The 15,959-nt window shown below is 47.9% G+C and overlaps 1 protein-coding gene across 1 annotated transcript; it reads right to left on the reverse strand.

Annotated features, from left to right (window-relative positions):
• Positions 1-7,391: 7,391 nt before the first annotated feature.
• RASL11A (RAS like family 11 member A) lies at positions 7,392-10,156 on the reverse strand. Its single transcript, XM_021678249.1, has 4 exons — positions 9,965-10,156; positions 9,502-9,558; positions 9,316-9,395; positions 7,392-8,388 (listed from the first exon to the last, which is right to left on the reverse strand). Exons 1-4 carry the CDS (start codon positions 10,086-10,088, stop codon positions 7,921-7,923), a joined length of 729 nt encoding a protein of 242 aa, XP_021533924.1. The 5' UTR covers positions 10,089-10,156; the 3' UTR covers positions 7,392-7,920.
• Positions 10,157-15,959: the final 5,803 nt, after the last annotated feature.

Consider the following 15,959-nt stretch of genomic DNA (forward strand, 5'->3'; position numbering starts at 1 on the left):
CCCACAGCCTCCCCTGTAGCTGCGCAGCCCCAGATGTGGTTCTCCCACTCGCCCGGTGATGCTGTAAGCTTCTCAATAGCCTTTTTTTTTTTTTTTTTAAGATTTTATGTATTTATTTGAGAGAGAGATAGCGGGAGAGAGCATGAGCAGGGAGAGGGAGAAACAGACTCCCTGCTGAGCAGGAAGCCGAGGCGGGACTCAATCTCAGTACCCTGAGATCATGACCTGAGTTGAAGGCAGCTGCTTAATGGACTGAGCCACCCAGGTGCTCCCTCAATAGCTTTTTTCCCCTAAAGATTTTATCTATTTATTTGAAAGAGAGCAAGAGAGAGAGAGAGAGCGAGTGCACGAGCAGGGGGGAGGGGCAGAGGGAGAAGCAGACTACCTGAGGAGCAGGGAGCCCGATGCTGGACTCGATCCCAGGACCCTGGGATCATGACCTGGGCTGAAGGCAGATGTTTAACCAGCTGAGCCCCCCCAGGTGTCCCCTCAATAGCCTTTTAATAAAATCCTTTTTTATTAACCAGACAGAGCCTTTCCCATTGCTTGCAAATGATAGCTTTCACCATGTACTTTTCAAGGCCAAAATGGTTGATTAGGAGAATGGTAGCAGCTTGCAGACGACCTCTGACAATTGGCATGCACAGTCTGGTGGCTTTCCAATCAGAGAGATGTGGACTGAAATCTCCACTCTGCCCCTTACCAGTCGAGAGATGATGAGGAAGTTAATGAACCTCTCAGGGCCTCATTTTCCTGTCCCATTCAATGGTGATGGTAACAATAAGCTACTGGAGCAGTTTGGGAGGATTAAATGAGATAATACACCTGAGACTCTCACTGTGCATGATGGTTATGTTGACATTCAACTTGACCGAGCCATGCGATACCCAGATATTTGGCCAGATGTTATGCTGGGTGTGCCTGTGAGGGTGTTCCTTCATGAGATCAAAATTGGAACCAGTGAAGCAAGTCGAGCAGAGTGCCCCCCTGATATGCAGGGGCCCCATCCAATCTGCGGGGGGCCTGCATAGGATAGAAGGGGTGACCCTCCCTCAAGTTCAAAGGAGCTCGCCCAGCCTGCCCGCCTTGAGCTGGGATCTTCTCCTGCCTTTGGAGTCAGACTGTAACACTGGCTCTTCTTGGATCTCGAGCCTGTCAGCTTTCAGACCGGAAGTCCCCCATCTGCTCTCCTGGGCCTCCAGCTTGCTGACTGCCCCTCTTGGGACTTCTCAGCCTCCATAATCATGTGAACCAATTCCTTATAACAAATCTCTTTTTATATATATATATTTTTTCTGTTGACTATATTTCTCTGGAGAGCCCTGAATAATACACAGGAATACGTGGAACAATAGTGCATATTCAGTAATTATGGTAGCTATTTGTTGTGTTAGTTTTCTTATTGTGTGACAAATGATGAAGCCAGCACACGGCGCCCAGGAACGGCCCCTTAAATGCTGCGGCAGCATCCTTGTATTTACCCCACCTGGAGAAATTCATTGACCTTTCTCTATAAACCCCGAACTTATTCCCTCCCTCTTCCCAGCCCACCTCTCTCCCTCTCTCTCTCTCTCTCTCTCTCTCTCTCTCTCTCTCACACACACACACACACACACACACACACAGAAACACACACAGCATGCAATTCCTGGAGATGCCCTGGATCACACTGAGTTGGAGTGGGGGAGACATCTTTAGCTCCCAGATGTGCATTGGCAACTTCTGCTTCTGGCACCTTCCCTCCCTGTAGTACACCATGGCTCCCACAGCCCCCAGGGATGCTGACATTCAGCCGTCCGCCTCCTCATCCGCCAGGCGTTCCAGGAGAAAATAAAAAGCCTGAATTTCTGGGGGCTACTGTGGAGGCTGCTCCTCTGGGTGGGTCAGAGAAGAGAGCATAGCCAGGGAGAGGGTGTCCCTAGCCTGCTGACTTAGACAGTGCACACTGACCCCCAAACCACGTGGCTTTCAAAGGGGTGACTCAGGGAGAGACCCCCCCCCCCAAAGATGACTGCACTCTACCAGGTGGTACTGAAGACTCCTGGGTGCAGCTCAGGGAGAGTAGCCCACCCCAGCCCCCGGGCCAGATGCAGGGGCTCCCACCCCTCCGGTGTGGCACTCCCACCCTCCCCGCTCCAAGTCTGACGTTCCTCTGGATAAACAGGAAGCATGGGGGGAGCCAGGACTGTGATCTTGCTGAAAGCTCCAAACATGAGACATCCGGCCTCAGGACCACTCAGGGAGCTCTTTAAAATGCAGACTCCTCCTCCACAGCTCAAATACAGAGCAACAGAATCCCTGGGACTGTGCTCCAGAATCTTCGTTTTTAACAAGTTCTCCAAAAGACATTGGCAGGCACACGTCTGGCCAGGGGAAACAGCCCTGAGCTGAAGGGAGCCCTCTCCCCTTCCTGGAGCCAGACCTCCTGGTTTCTGGCTTCTGTGATTTTTGGCCATTGCATGACCTCTCGGAGCCTCAGTTTCCATGTCTGAAAGATGGGAGTGATAATAGCTTTACCTCAAAGGTATTATCGAGAAAATAAAAGTGCCCGGCACAAAGTAAAGGATCAGTAATTGTGACGGAATAACTGCTCCCCAGAAAACTTTCTTTTTCCATATGTGACATGGAGAAAGTCATATCTTGCAAAGCAACTACTATACTTTTTAGGGTATACAAGCAAGTTTGAAAAGCACTCTTTTCCAGAAACAACTTCATAATGTACCAAGTTACCTTTAAAACAACTACAACTTACTGAACACCTTCTGTGTGTCAGCTTTGCCAACAATTCTGCCTGATGGGTAGTATTACGTCCATTTTCAGAGACACGGAAACCTCGACTGCCCTTTGCCCCAGGTAAAGTGGGATTTGAACCTAATCTAAGTCTGCTGCCTTCATAAAGCTGATTAGTAACTGTCTCATCAGCAGGAGCTCCTGAAATTTCCCTGTTTTTCCACAGTCATAAATACACGTTAGTATTTCCAGGCAAAATCTGTTTATGTAAGTAAGCCTTGCTGTTAACAATGTTCTTCTAGTTTAAATAAAGAATGCCAATAAAAAAGTGGCAGCAAATATTTTAGAATTTTAACTCATTCATCCTCAGCTGAGCAAATAATGCTCAAAAAACCCCCAATGCTTTCCAGTTTGTAAAGTAAGAAATGTCATTTTCTTTGGAAGGGTACTCTCACCCCGTGAGGAGTGTTTGCCTCACTCCCCGCTCAGCTCTGTGATCTCTCCCCTCCACTGATTTTGTCAACACCCTCAGATTTGGGTCAGAATCGTATTTTGCCTTTCATCCTACAGAATCCCACCCTCAAGGCTGAGCTCCTAGGACTCCCATGGGACTGAGTTTCTGGAAAGAGAGTGCTGTCTTGATCACAACAACATTCAGCACAGAGCTTTGTAGGAAGCAGGTTCTCAATAAATATGATTTGAAATCATGCAAATGACTGTCTTGGTGGTCTTAATAAAGACGTAAAGAATACCCAAAGCAATAATACTTATTTGTTCAAGCAGGTCTGCTGTGGAGAATGCGAAAAGGCCAACTCTGACAGTTGGACAAAGGGAACTCAGCACATAGACACACACCCCTGCACTCACAGCCATATAAAAGTAACTGGAGGGGCGCCTGGGTGGCTCAGTTGGTTAAGCGTCTGCCTTCGGCTCAGGTCATGATCCCAGGGTCCTGGGATCGAGCCCCGCATCGGGCTCCTTGCTCAGCGGGGAGCCTGCTCCTCCCTCCCCCTGCTCTTGCGCTCTCACTTGCTCTCTCTCTCCCTCTCAAATAAATAAATAAAATCTTAAAAAAAAAAAAGCAATTGGAGCGACTCCTTAAGTTTTCTAATGGTTCACCTTAGCAAATGTTTTTGAGGATCCTGTTTTGTAGTGGACACTCTAACAGGTGCTGTGGAGCCGAAGATGTTTGAGGACCTGTCCAACCCTTGAGGAGCTCATTTTCTCCTGAGGCAGAAGTACATGGGGGTGGGACGCCTGGGTGGTCATTTTTCCTAGAGCCCCAGCTAACTTCATGGTGTTTGAGTTTGTTTATATATCACGACCTTCTTACTGAGTGTCAAAGTAGCTTAATACTCATTTTAACAAAGTCCTTAAAAATACCCCACCTTTTGGAGACAGATCAAATGGTAAGAATAAGTTATTAATCATACAAATTATCATCGCATTGTAAATTTGGATCGGTAACTTTGCATAGTGAGAAGTAGAAATTATAACACGTACACGGAACAAAAAAGCTATTCGAGCCCCAAGTTCATGACTAAACAGTCATCTTGTCTTTTCCATTTGCTCTATTGTTCACTGCCGCCTTCCACAGCTATGTATTTTAATCCATTCCTCCAAAGAGATATTAATAAACTTTAGAACTTCCGTTGTGACCTTCGCCTTGACACAAGCAAAACAAATTTATTTTCTTATGCTATAATAGATTTATTTTCCCATTTTTCGAGTTTGCTTTTCGTGAGGGGCATGTGAGGCACAGAATGTACGCAGGATGTACAATTTAGCCATTTGGATTTCATCCACTTCCCCGGGACCACACCAATGGGCACGTTAATGAAATCATGCCGCAGTTTCAGAGCAGAATAGAATGGAGCCTCGGCCAGAAGGAGGATGAGTGGCAGCCGTAGAGGTGGGGGGGTGGGGGGGGTGGGCACAGAAACAGAGGCGGGGGCAAGGGAGGGGCACGGAGTGAAGAGGGGCCATGAGGATGGAGAGGATGACACTGAGGATGACACCTCAGAGGTAAGGCAAAACTGTGATAAAGGTGTGAGGGTACTCCCTCCCACCTGCCCACCTTTCCAACTTTCTGCCCAATGTTCCAGAAGCTGTGACCCGCCAGCACTACAGTGACACCCAGGGCTCTGATGGCTCTGCCCTCCCCACTCCTGTGGGAAGGGGAAGCTGGCTCAGAGCTCGGCTTCCGCTAAGGGCCTCCTCAGCACCCAGTCAAGCCCAAATCCTCGGACCCTCTTTCCTATACACACAGCTGACAACTTCCCACCCTACCTGCCTCCTGATAACTCCAGGCTCCCCCTCCATCTCCAGGGCTACTATCCCAGGGTTCCTTCCAGATGAACCCCACGCACCTCACCCCCATCAGCAGGAGGCCTGGGGAGCAGGCACTGAGCCTTCTGAGACCAGAGATCCAGGTCATATGCCGGGTCGGGTCTGGGACCAGAAATAAAGGAAGCTTGGAGGCCCCGGAGGTCAGTGATTTGTGATGCTGAGGACAGGAAAAAATACCGTGTGGAGTGCTTTCTGCGTGGCCCTCCAGCCGGCCTGCGCCCCAAGGGGCTGCTACTCCTTTGGAACTGCCTGTGACTCATCTTTTGACCCCTCTGGTCCACACTGTGCTCTCCCCTGGAGAGGTCAAGGGTACTTCCTGTCCTTACTGGTGGCTCACTTGGAACTTCACCACAGGCTGCCTTGGGACATCTCTTGTATTGTTCTTTTTAGCTTTTCCATGATGACTTTTCCCATGATGATTAGGTCAACCTGTTGCTTTCATGTCCTCGCCTACAAAGTTAAGATGTATGGCAGAAGCAGGAATGGCTGAGGATAGAAAGAACTGCTTTTGTTCTGAGAGTATGCAAATGAGCAAGAAGAATTAGGTGCTTTTTCAAAGATAATGGAATTCAAAATCGTATTCTTCCTTAATTATTTGGACACTGCTTTAGACATGAATTATCTCATTTTTGCAATCCTTCATGCCATTTTGCATAGGTAGACACCCCTCAACTATAGGGAAGAATGGTGTTATCAGCATAGACATGGACACGGGTGTCCTTGGAAGGCAGGGTAATGGTCCGCAGCGGCCAGAAGCTGGGTATGTGTCATTTCCTCTCTGTCACTGCTGATAAAGTACTTTAACTACTCAGAACATCTCCTGTCCTTGTTCTGCATACGTGACAAGTTGTCTCATGCAATCTCCCATTACTGTCCCTTGGCACCAAAAAATAATGCATTCAGCCCATCATATTATTCATCAAATATTTACTGAAAACCTACCACTCTAGGTGCAAGCACTAGGCGCAAAGCCTGGGATACAAAGTTAGGAAGTGCAGTTACAGCCCACAAGCAGTGCTCCTTCCAATAGGGGTGACAACTAGCTACATGACATGGTCGGGTGTCCCACAAATGCTGTAGACATGGAGAAAGACTCGAAGAGGGCAGCCCAGGAGCTTAATAGAGCACATGACTTGGGTCTGGAAAAATGAGTTAGTGATCGGGGCGCCTGGGTGGCTCAGTCGCTAAGCATCTGCCTTCGGCTCAGGTCATGATCCTGGGGTCCTGGGATTGAGCCAAGCATCAGGCTCCCTACTCGGTGGGAGGCCTGCTTCTCCCCCTCCCACTCCCCCTGCTTGTGTTCCCTCTCTCGCTGTGTCTCTCTGTGTCAAATAAATAAATACAATCTTAAAAAAAAAAAAAAAAGAAAAATGAGTTAGTGATCTTTTAGAGGAGAAGAGGAAAAATATTCCAGGCACAGGAAATAGCTCCTGCTAAGGCAGGAAGGCATGAAAGAGCCTGGTATATATTGAGAGCAGCAGACCGTTCTGTTGAATGGGCTTTCAGCCCCACTGTGTGAGGGGGCGTGTAAATGTGTGTGAGTGTGTTTGTAGGAGGGGATGAAAAGGCTGGAGAGGTGGGAAATAACCTTGATGTCATGCCTCATTTGTATTTTATCCAGTAGCTAAGGGGAACACAGCTGAGGTTTTTCAATCATGAAAATAAGTGTTTAGAGTTGGAATTCCGGATGTGCTGGTAAAGGGGGCAGACGGACTGGTAGCTGTCATAGTCTGTGATGGAGTAGACCAGCAGAAAGCCCTTTGCCCACTGCACGCCAGGTTGTTCCGGTGTAAAGAAAGAATCAGAGGGGTGTCAGTCCAGAAGACAAGAAACTGATCTCACCTACACTTGCCTGCCTGTCTAGGCCAGAGCTGTATGGATTATGGCAGAGTGATGCTTCAGAGAAAAATAGGAGAGAGAACTGACAGATCAAGTGCCCTGTTGGATGTGAGGGTCAAGAAGACAGAGGGGGAAGGAGATTTTTTTTTTTTTTTTTTTTTAGAAAGAGGGAGGGGTGGTAGGGGAGGAGAAGAGGGAGATGGAGAATCTTAAGCAGGCTCCATGCCCAGCACGGAGCCCAACACAAGGCCCAATGCAGGGCTCAATCCCACGACTCTGAAATCATGACCTGAGCCGATATCAAGAGTCTGATGCTTAACTGACTGAACCACCCAGGTGCCCCAGGAAGGAGAATTTTTAAGCAACTCTAGGTAGGATGCACTTACTGACATAAGGAATTTTTATTTTCTAATACAGGTAGAGAGAGTAGATTTCCATTTGCACCAATAAATAAAACTGCTATTCACGTTTGCGATTTGTTAGCACCAGCGTACTATGAACCCCTTTCCTTGAAAATCACGTGGTATCAATTTCATGCCTGTGGCAAAGTGCCCTAATTAAAGACATCCTGCAGTTGCTCAAATCTTTTCTCCTCCGCATTCTTTGCTTTCTCCCACAGCAGATTCCCTCTACATCGGCTCCCCTACCACAAGACACCAATAGGAGTTCAGGCTGAGGGCAAGCATGGAGCCGTTCTGGGCGCTGGTGCAAGTATGATTTCTATAAAAAGACATTTAAAAAACAAGAAGCAATGTTGCCATTTTGCCTTTAATGGAAAAGTGGCTAGCAGTTACAGTAAAAAATATATATATATATTTTATTTAAAAAAAAACCTCTCCAACTTCTAGGCAATCACTGAATTTTCAGAAATACACATACACTTGAAAATCAACAGTTTGTATAAAAATAAACTTTGAATGTGTAATTAAAAAGGGAGGCCCCCTGTCTTTTTCAGCTGCACAAACGCACAATAAAAAGGAGCCGAGTCTGTGTGAGATGGGTTTACCCCAGTGCAGAGGGGGCTTTGACTTTGGAAGACAGAGCCTGCTTGAAGCGCCTCTTGAGGTCTTGCATGTTGGGAGAGCGCGGCCGGGGAATGATGGAGGCTCTCCTCCTCTCCCCGCTGAGGCTGTGCAGCTTGCCCACTTCTTTACAGAGGTGCTGAAATACGTCACAGACGTCCTCGTAGTTTTCACTGGTGGAAATTTCAAGGAATAGGCTGCCCAGCTCGTTGGCCAGCTGAATGCCATCATGCGTTTGCACCTGCCGGGCATGCAGAAGGTCCCCCTTGTTGCCCACGATGATGACAGGGGCCTTGGAGTCAGGGTGGACCTTCCGGATGTGCTGGTAAAGGGGGCGGATGGACTGGTAGCTGTCATAGTCTGTGATGGAGTAGACCAGCAGAAAGCCCTCTGCCCACTGCACGCACTTGGCCAGGGAATCACCTACCTGGGTCAGGCTGTCTTGGACCTGAGAAAGATCAGAACGAGTCTGGATCAAGGAAACCCTCAGTGGGAGAGGACTCAAAATAACATCAGAGTAACCCTTGCAAAAAGCATTCAAAAGAAATCACAAATACAGTTTTCAGATGCTACCTAGCTTCTGCAGAAGGAGGCTTTGGACACGGGAAGAGCAAGCTCCCTGCCTGGGTTATTTTATTGGCTGTCACCAATGCAATTATCCTGAAACCCCCTGCTTGGCAGGTATTCCGTGGTGAGCCCTGGCTGACTGAAGAATGACTTCAATGAGAACTTTCAAAGAAGAATGGCGCAATCTTCAGGGAACTGAGAATAAACAAAACTTTGAAAATAAGCCAAGATAAATATCTTTTCCCAAGCCCATAAAAATATTTTTAGCATATCCTTTTTGAGAATGTTACAGAAACAAAGTCCTTCTTTCTGGTCTTCCACAAGACCTTTCCTCCCTCCAAGGGAGAGCAATTAATAACTTGTTAATCAAGTTAAATTCCCGACTGCTTGCCAAGGGGTTATCTGGTTGCAATTAACCGACTTGAGGGAACAGTTAGAAACCCAGAAGCACTCTCGCTGTCCTTGCTAGGGGAGAAGACCCTCTCCAGAAACCCACCCCCGTTAATGGTTCCATGGCCAAGCTCTGAAAGAAGTGGTGAGCCCCATCCCTGCAAGTAGTGATGCCTCTCCCAGGGCTGCAAACAGAGGTTAACTCTCTCTCCCCTTTGGAGGAGCTGGACTGGAGGAAGCTGCCTCTCGAACCATCCACTCACCCCGTCCCCACCAGGAGCGTTTCTAACAGCCCGCCTGGAGACAGCCCACGCCTTCATCTAAATGCAGAACAGGTGTGTTCACACATCTTGCTCCCGCTGAGGAGCCCCCTGGGTGTGTGCGCGGTGGTGAGCCGTTCGCTTCGGGCCGTCCTTACCTGGATGCCCCCCGGGGTGTCCTGGATCTGCAAGGAGAGCTGGTCTCCCTCTACGTAGACGAGCCGTGAATACAACTTGCCTGAAGGATGAAGGAGACTTTGCTTTTAAATTCCTACACACATATCAGCAAAAAAGAAAATCGGAGCATGCAGCCACAAAAGCAGAGAGCACGAAATTATTCTAACCTGTATTCGGTTCATAATCGCCAATAAATCTCTTGGTCAGGAAGCGCACAATCATTGCTGAAAAGGAAAAACAGCAAAATCAGTGAAAGGACTAGGACAAAACAGTCAAACCGGGACGCTCCCGTGGAAAAGGAGAGGGCGCTGGGCCGCAGAACCCCGGGTACTGCCCAGGTTGGAAGGCTCTGCAAAGCCAAGGGTGCGGCCGTCGCGGTCTCTCGCGGGTTTGACTGCAGGTGTCTACCTGCCGCACCAGCCCGCCCTCCTCCAGCAGGGGCCAAGCCAGGCGGGAGCCCAGGAGTAGCCGCCCGGAGGAAGCAGCTGGGAAAGCGAGCTAGCGGGGGAGAGCCGGGGCTGGCGCGGAAACTTGCAGGTTCTTCTGGCGCTCTATCCTCCTCCCCTCCGCCCAGAGCTCCGGCTCTTCCCCGAGGCCCCGTCGTCCCCGAGCGGGCCCCTGGGCACTCACCGCTCTTGCCCACGCGGCCGGCGCCCAGCACGGCCAGCTTGATGTCCTTGGGCAGGAGGTAGTCGGAGGAGGACTCGGGGATGGGCGCGAGCAGACAGTGCCCAGACATGGTGGGCGGCCGCATGGAGAGCGCGCGGGCCGAGCGGGTCCCGCCTCCGAGAGCGCACGCCTGGCCTCGGCCGCAGCGGAGCGGCTCGCGAGCACAGAGAGCGTGCGGACACAGGTGCGCGGGGACCGCGGCGGCCGGCCGGCCGAGCTGTCAGCGCCGGCGGTTTTAAAGGGCTGGGCGCGCGCGGCGGGGGCGCGGCGGCCGCCTCCGGCTCCTCCCCCTCCCGCCCCTTCCCGCGGCGGCCGGGAGGGACCGGGGCGCTGGAGAGCCCGGGGGGAGGGACCGGGCGCCGGGGGCGTGCGCACCGCCTCGCCGCCTGACGCGCTCCGCCCGGGCCCCGCGCCGCTGCCGCCCCCGGCCCCTGAAGGACGGCCACGGTCCCGCGAGCGGTGGGAGGCCTCTCGTGGGGCTGTGCATGCGCCGCCCTGAGGGCCCCTCCACCCCGCAGAGGCGAGCCCGAGTCACTAGACCAGTGGGTGGCAGGCAGTTAGCTGTGATGGGGGAGGGGCAGTGACGGACTCACCTGAGCCCGTCCCCGCCCCCCCACCCCCCCACACCAGGATGGCTAGGGCTTGCTTTCATGTTGGTTGAGCAGGTTTCAGAGAGAGTAAGTGGAAGTGGAAAAGGCCTCTTGAGCCCTACTCCAGGGTGGAACCCATAACCTCTGCTGCATTCTGTTGGCCAAAGCAAGTCACAATTCCAGCCCAGATTCAAGGAGAGGGGAAAGGATACACTCCATGCCTAAGTGGAGGGAGCTGAAGTCACATTTGAAAGGGCTGGGTGGCTCAGTCGGGTTAAGCATCTGGCCCTTGGTTTCTGCTCAGGTCACGATCTCTGGGTTGGGAGATTGAGCCCCACAGTGGGGAGTCTGCTTCTACTCCCCCTCTGTCTTCCCCCTCCCCCGGCTCATGCACTCTCTTTCTCTGAAAAAGGTATTTCAAAGAAATAAAAAAGAAAGGGCTGAGTGAGATGCAGAGAGGGATAGAGGATGGAATCCATTTTTAGCAACCAACTACACTAATGCATGTTCCCTCCATCTACCCAGAATTCCAAACCAGCAACGTGTGAGCCATCCTTGACTCCAACCACTCTCACTTCCAAGTTCCACCATTTCTACTGCCTACACCCCTGGGTGTCTCCCCCTCTCCATCCCCACTGCTCTCCTTACCTCTCAGTTGAATTCTTCAGGACTCCTGCTGTAGACTAGGAATAGATGATGACTTGTTTACTTGCTCTTCCCTTGGAAGCTTTCTTTGATCAGCACTGCCACCCCCACTCCTATCTCCCAGTTCCTCCCTCTTAGGACACCCTTGGCAGCACTGATCTCAACTGTTACTCTCTGTAAAATTTGTTTCATGACTGTCTCCAGGCGGGCAGAGACTCTAGCTTGTGTCTTTAGCATCAGCACATAGTGGTACCTGGGACTTTGAAGGTCCTTTGTTCACTGACTGACTTTCTGAATGAATAAATGAATGAATGCTGTCTTCACTGTGTGAAATGGAAAAGACATAAGTCATACGTGTAACCATTATCCCAATAGCTTGGTTTTGAGAGCAACCTACTCTTGAGAGAAAGTGTTCCAGGAAATGTCCTGAGATAACTGCTGTATCTCAGTTGCACTGACTTTTGGCAGCTTACAAGGCAATCCCCTTCTGTTAAACTTCAGTTTAACTGGAAAGATTTAAAGCAGGCCACCTCATTCCTTGACAGGAGAAAGCACCATAAAGACAGTTACTATTTACAGAACCACTCTGAAACCATTGGTTCCAGGGATCCTTCAGCTGTTCAGTGATAGGGGTCCAAGTCATTGTGTCCCAGATGCTCTTTGGCTCTCTTTGAACACAAAATGGCCCGTTTCACCAAACACTAAGTCCTCACCAAAGCAGGAAGGAAGCGTGGGATTCTATTGTCTTTTTATTATGAAATAAAATAATTCTCAGAACCCAACAGACTTTCTCTTACCTCTCATCTCCAGAACTGAGAAGCTGAGAGTTTATCCAAGTATCTAGCAAAGAAGACTGGGATTGCCACTACCTTAGAACAACCCTAGCTCCTCCCCAGGAGCTAGCGGACACCTTGCTCCCCCATTAAGTCAAGAAATAAAAGAGGGGGTCTCTGTTGAGCAGGAATCAATGGACTCTGCACCTTTCACTTTCCTGGGATTAAAATGCAGAACTGTGAAGGGAAAAGAGCACTTTCTTGGCTGAATCTTGGACTCACCTCTACACCTCATTCCCCATCTTAATTCCCTGTCAGGAGTAAGATCATTTTAGTTTAAGGTCACCCAATAAGTAAGATTCCTAAGACTGTTCTCTGTCCACTGATAATTATGTTCCATTTTGCATTCACATTGCACCTTAGCTCAGAGAGCTCAAAATGTTATTCCATTCTCCTTGGAAACTCTTTGCATCTGCAAATAGACAAGATAATCCATGACCTTTTAATACAAACAATATGTTACCGAACTGTTACTGACGAACTGTTATTGAACATTATAAATAGCATTGCCTAAATTGTTGCTGCTTGTGTTCTATCTCATTTTGGATTTCTTTGTGTCCAGAGTTATGTAAAATTGTACTGCAACCAATATAACACAGGCATACTGAAGTGGTTTTAAAATGACAATGGAAATGCGTAGGCACAGATATGGATACACAGATCCTGTGGGTGTTTGAAATAACTATGAAGGGCAGAATTTGGTAATTCGCAAATATCAGCCTTGGGAATTTATTAACCCTTTACCAGCCATATCAGCTTGATTTCTAGCCGAGGTAAAGCTGCCAAGGGTCCTCCTCTAGTTCAAGAATCTCTCTCCCTCCACCATCCATCACCTCCTAATATCAGCTCTTCCTGTGTATCCTAAATCCTTGAACAATGAGCTCACTGGAGACTCGCAGACTACCTTTAGGTAATTTCACTGGAATAAAAACTGTGCTTTGCTACCAGCTCCCTGCTTTATTTCAACAGTCAAAATTATTGAAAATCTACTCGCTGCAAGACTCCATTAAGTGCTGGTACAGAATACAAAGAACAGTTAACTTTCTATTACCAATCATCTACTGAGGGGATGACAAAGTATAAGACACTCCTGCCTGCCTTCACAGACATCCCCATAGTGAAATTATCCTTTATAAATTTGAGTTTACCAAAAAATTCTATTTCTTCTTTAATCTTAGCTAAACCTGTAAAATGGGTTAAATATCTCCTAAATTGAGGTTCAGACAAGTTTATAACTTACCCAGTCATTGAGCCATTCAGTAGGAGACACCCCCAACCCCTCTGATTTCTAATCTTGGCATTTTCCATCAAGGTAGAGAGCAGGATGAAAACACTCTGTTCTTGTAAAAGGAATGACAAAGCAGGTCAGGGTGCCAACTCCAATAGAGATGCAATGGGGAGAATTAAATCTGAATGGGGGAGGGGGGCGGTGGTAATCAGTGAAAGCTACAGGAAGAAATTGCCCGGTCTCTGAGCATGAGTGATATTTGGTAGGCAGAAACACAGAGGGTGGGAGATGGCATGTCAAGTTGAAGGAATGGCATGAGCAAAATCATGAAAGTATGAGTATAATGCAAGTCTGGGGAGCTACGAGTAGTCTCAAACATTAGAAGGATGTGGTCGATAGCCCAAAAAGTTGGGGACCAGACTGTGGATGGCAATGCATGCCATGCTCAGGAATTTATCTGGAGGCTATGGAAAGCCACTGAACTCTTCTTAAGGAGGGTAACCCTGACTATATGTAACAGGGTCAGTGCTAGGAGCATATATATATGAAGAACAAAATATCATCTCTGCTCTCAAGAATCTTAGAACTATTTACTTACTCATCTCCCATAAGCAATTATTCTGAACCTCCTTCTTGCTCAGGCGCAAGAAGTTATCACATCCTCACTTGAGCTAAGCCATCACCTCATTTTGGAGAATAGAGTACCTTACTGCATTTCTTTTCCAAATCAAATGATTTCCATAAATTCCAGTCTTGCAAGGAAGTATCAGAGCATTTTCTCTATGCTTTTTCCATTTGGGGCTTTATGAGCTAGCCTGTCAATTAATCCTCACCATCCACGTTTGCAGTTGGAAAACAATCACAATACAGAAACCCTGGGCCGCTATTCACTCCTCTATACAAACTTTCCGCCTCAGCAATACGAGCTGCAGAGGCTGCCTCACCACTATTATTCATAACCAAGTAACTTGTCTAACAGATTCTGGGAAAGCTCTTGTATGAACAATACCAATTGTTTTTAAGTGGGGATGGGATAAACACTTGTATTCCAAATCTGTTTTCTCTTGTGCTCAAGAAGTAAACCTACTTTTATATCTTAGCAACTGTTAACGCTCCGTTTTAGCAAAAATTGTTTTCCGTTTTCCCACCATAGTAGAGAAAATGTTGACACTAGAGATATGAAATACACAGTGAGAATACACTAGAGATATGAAACTGTGGGGTTTTTCCTGCCCCAACATTGAGAGTGTGATTTATTTTATTCAACTCTTGGGATTAGGCTCAATTGAACAAAACAGAAGTCCTCAGAAGGTACCTGGCTAGATCAGAAAAGACAGAATCAAAAGTTAAAGGAGCCATGCACCCTCATTTATGGTAATGGCTCTAATTTAATAGGGCAAAAAGTTTTAAAGTTAGAACATTTTTCTTCATCCTCACAAAGTGTAGGAAAGGGAAATTTTAAGAGATTCATTTATAATTTCATCATCTACAACAATTAACTCACTATTTAAAAGGACCTGCATTTCAAGGCGGGCACATAATTTATCAGCACATACACATTACTCAAAGCTAGGGGAGTTCGATGCAATTTATTTCTCCAATAAAACCTCTTCAAACTAATCTGTGAATTTGCAAGATATCCAGATGGAACTGCCCAAGAGGGAGTTGGAAATAGAGGTTCAGAAAACGAGTTCTGAACTTTGAGTCTCAAGTATATTAGAGATGACTAAAGACATAGATCAGTGGTTCTCAAACTTGAGCAAGCATCTCAGTCACCCAGAGAGGTTGTAGAGTGCTGGGCTCACGCCCAGAATTTGATTTAGTGGGCCCACATTTTTAGCAAGTTCCCCAAAAATGTTGTCAGGTGGGGAACCATACTTGAGAACCACTGGAGCCCACAGTGGAGCCTGACCTCACCGCTGAGGCCTAAGCCAAAACCAAGTTGGATTGAGCCCCCCAGGAACCCCCAAAACCAGAAGTTTTATGTACACTCATGTTACCACTATTGCCATTATAGCGATTAGAAAACTGCCACTGTACATCAGATGTTAGAGTTCACATTTTCTGATGATCTGCCCTAAGAACTCCCCTAAACCAGTTCTATTTGCAGCCCTTCCTTTTCTCAATATTCACCTTCACCAGCCCCCCTAAACTGAGAGCTGATCCTCTGCCATGTCTTTTGTCACAATTATGTCATCTGGTGGTCATGGGAATATGGAGTCATAGGCCCTATGTGCATAAAGGCCCTTTGGGAATCATTTGGTCTAATCTAGGGGCAACAGAAAGTAAGGTTAATACAAACTGCCCGAAATGGACAAAGTCTGAGGTTCCCCAATCTTTCCACATCATATGGGAAACTTAATAATCCCAATTACTCATGAACAAAATTGTTATGAGCCCTCTAAAATCCAAAACATTCTAGTTTGGTGAAGTCCACAGGAAAACAAGATTAAACACACAGAAACTAGAAAATGTCTGCTCAGGGTGCCTGGGTGGCTCAGTTGGTTAAGTGGCTGTTGTTAGTTCAGGTCATGATCCCAGCATCAGGCTCTGCAGGGAGCCTGCTTCTCCCTCTCCTCCCAGCTTGTGCTCTCTGAATAAAGTCTTAAAAAAAAAAAAAAAAAGTTGGGGGGGGGAGTGCTTTCCTCAATTCAAAGAAC

The sequence above is a fragment of the Neomonachus schauinslandi genome, chromosome 3 (assembly GCF_002201575.2).
Source record: "Neomonachus schauinslandi chromosome 3, ASM220157v2, whole genome shotgun sequence".
Classification (NCBI taxonomy): Eukaryota; Metazoa; Chordata; class Mammalia; order Carnivora; family Phocidae; genus Neomonachus; species Neomonachus schauinslandi.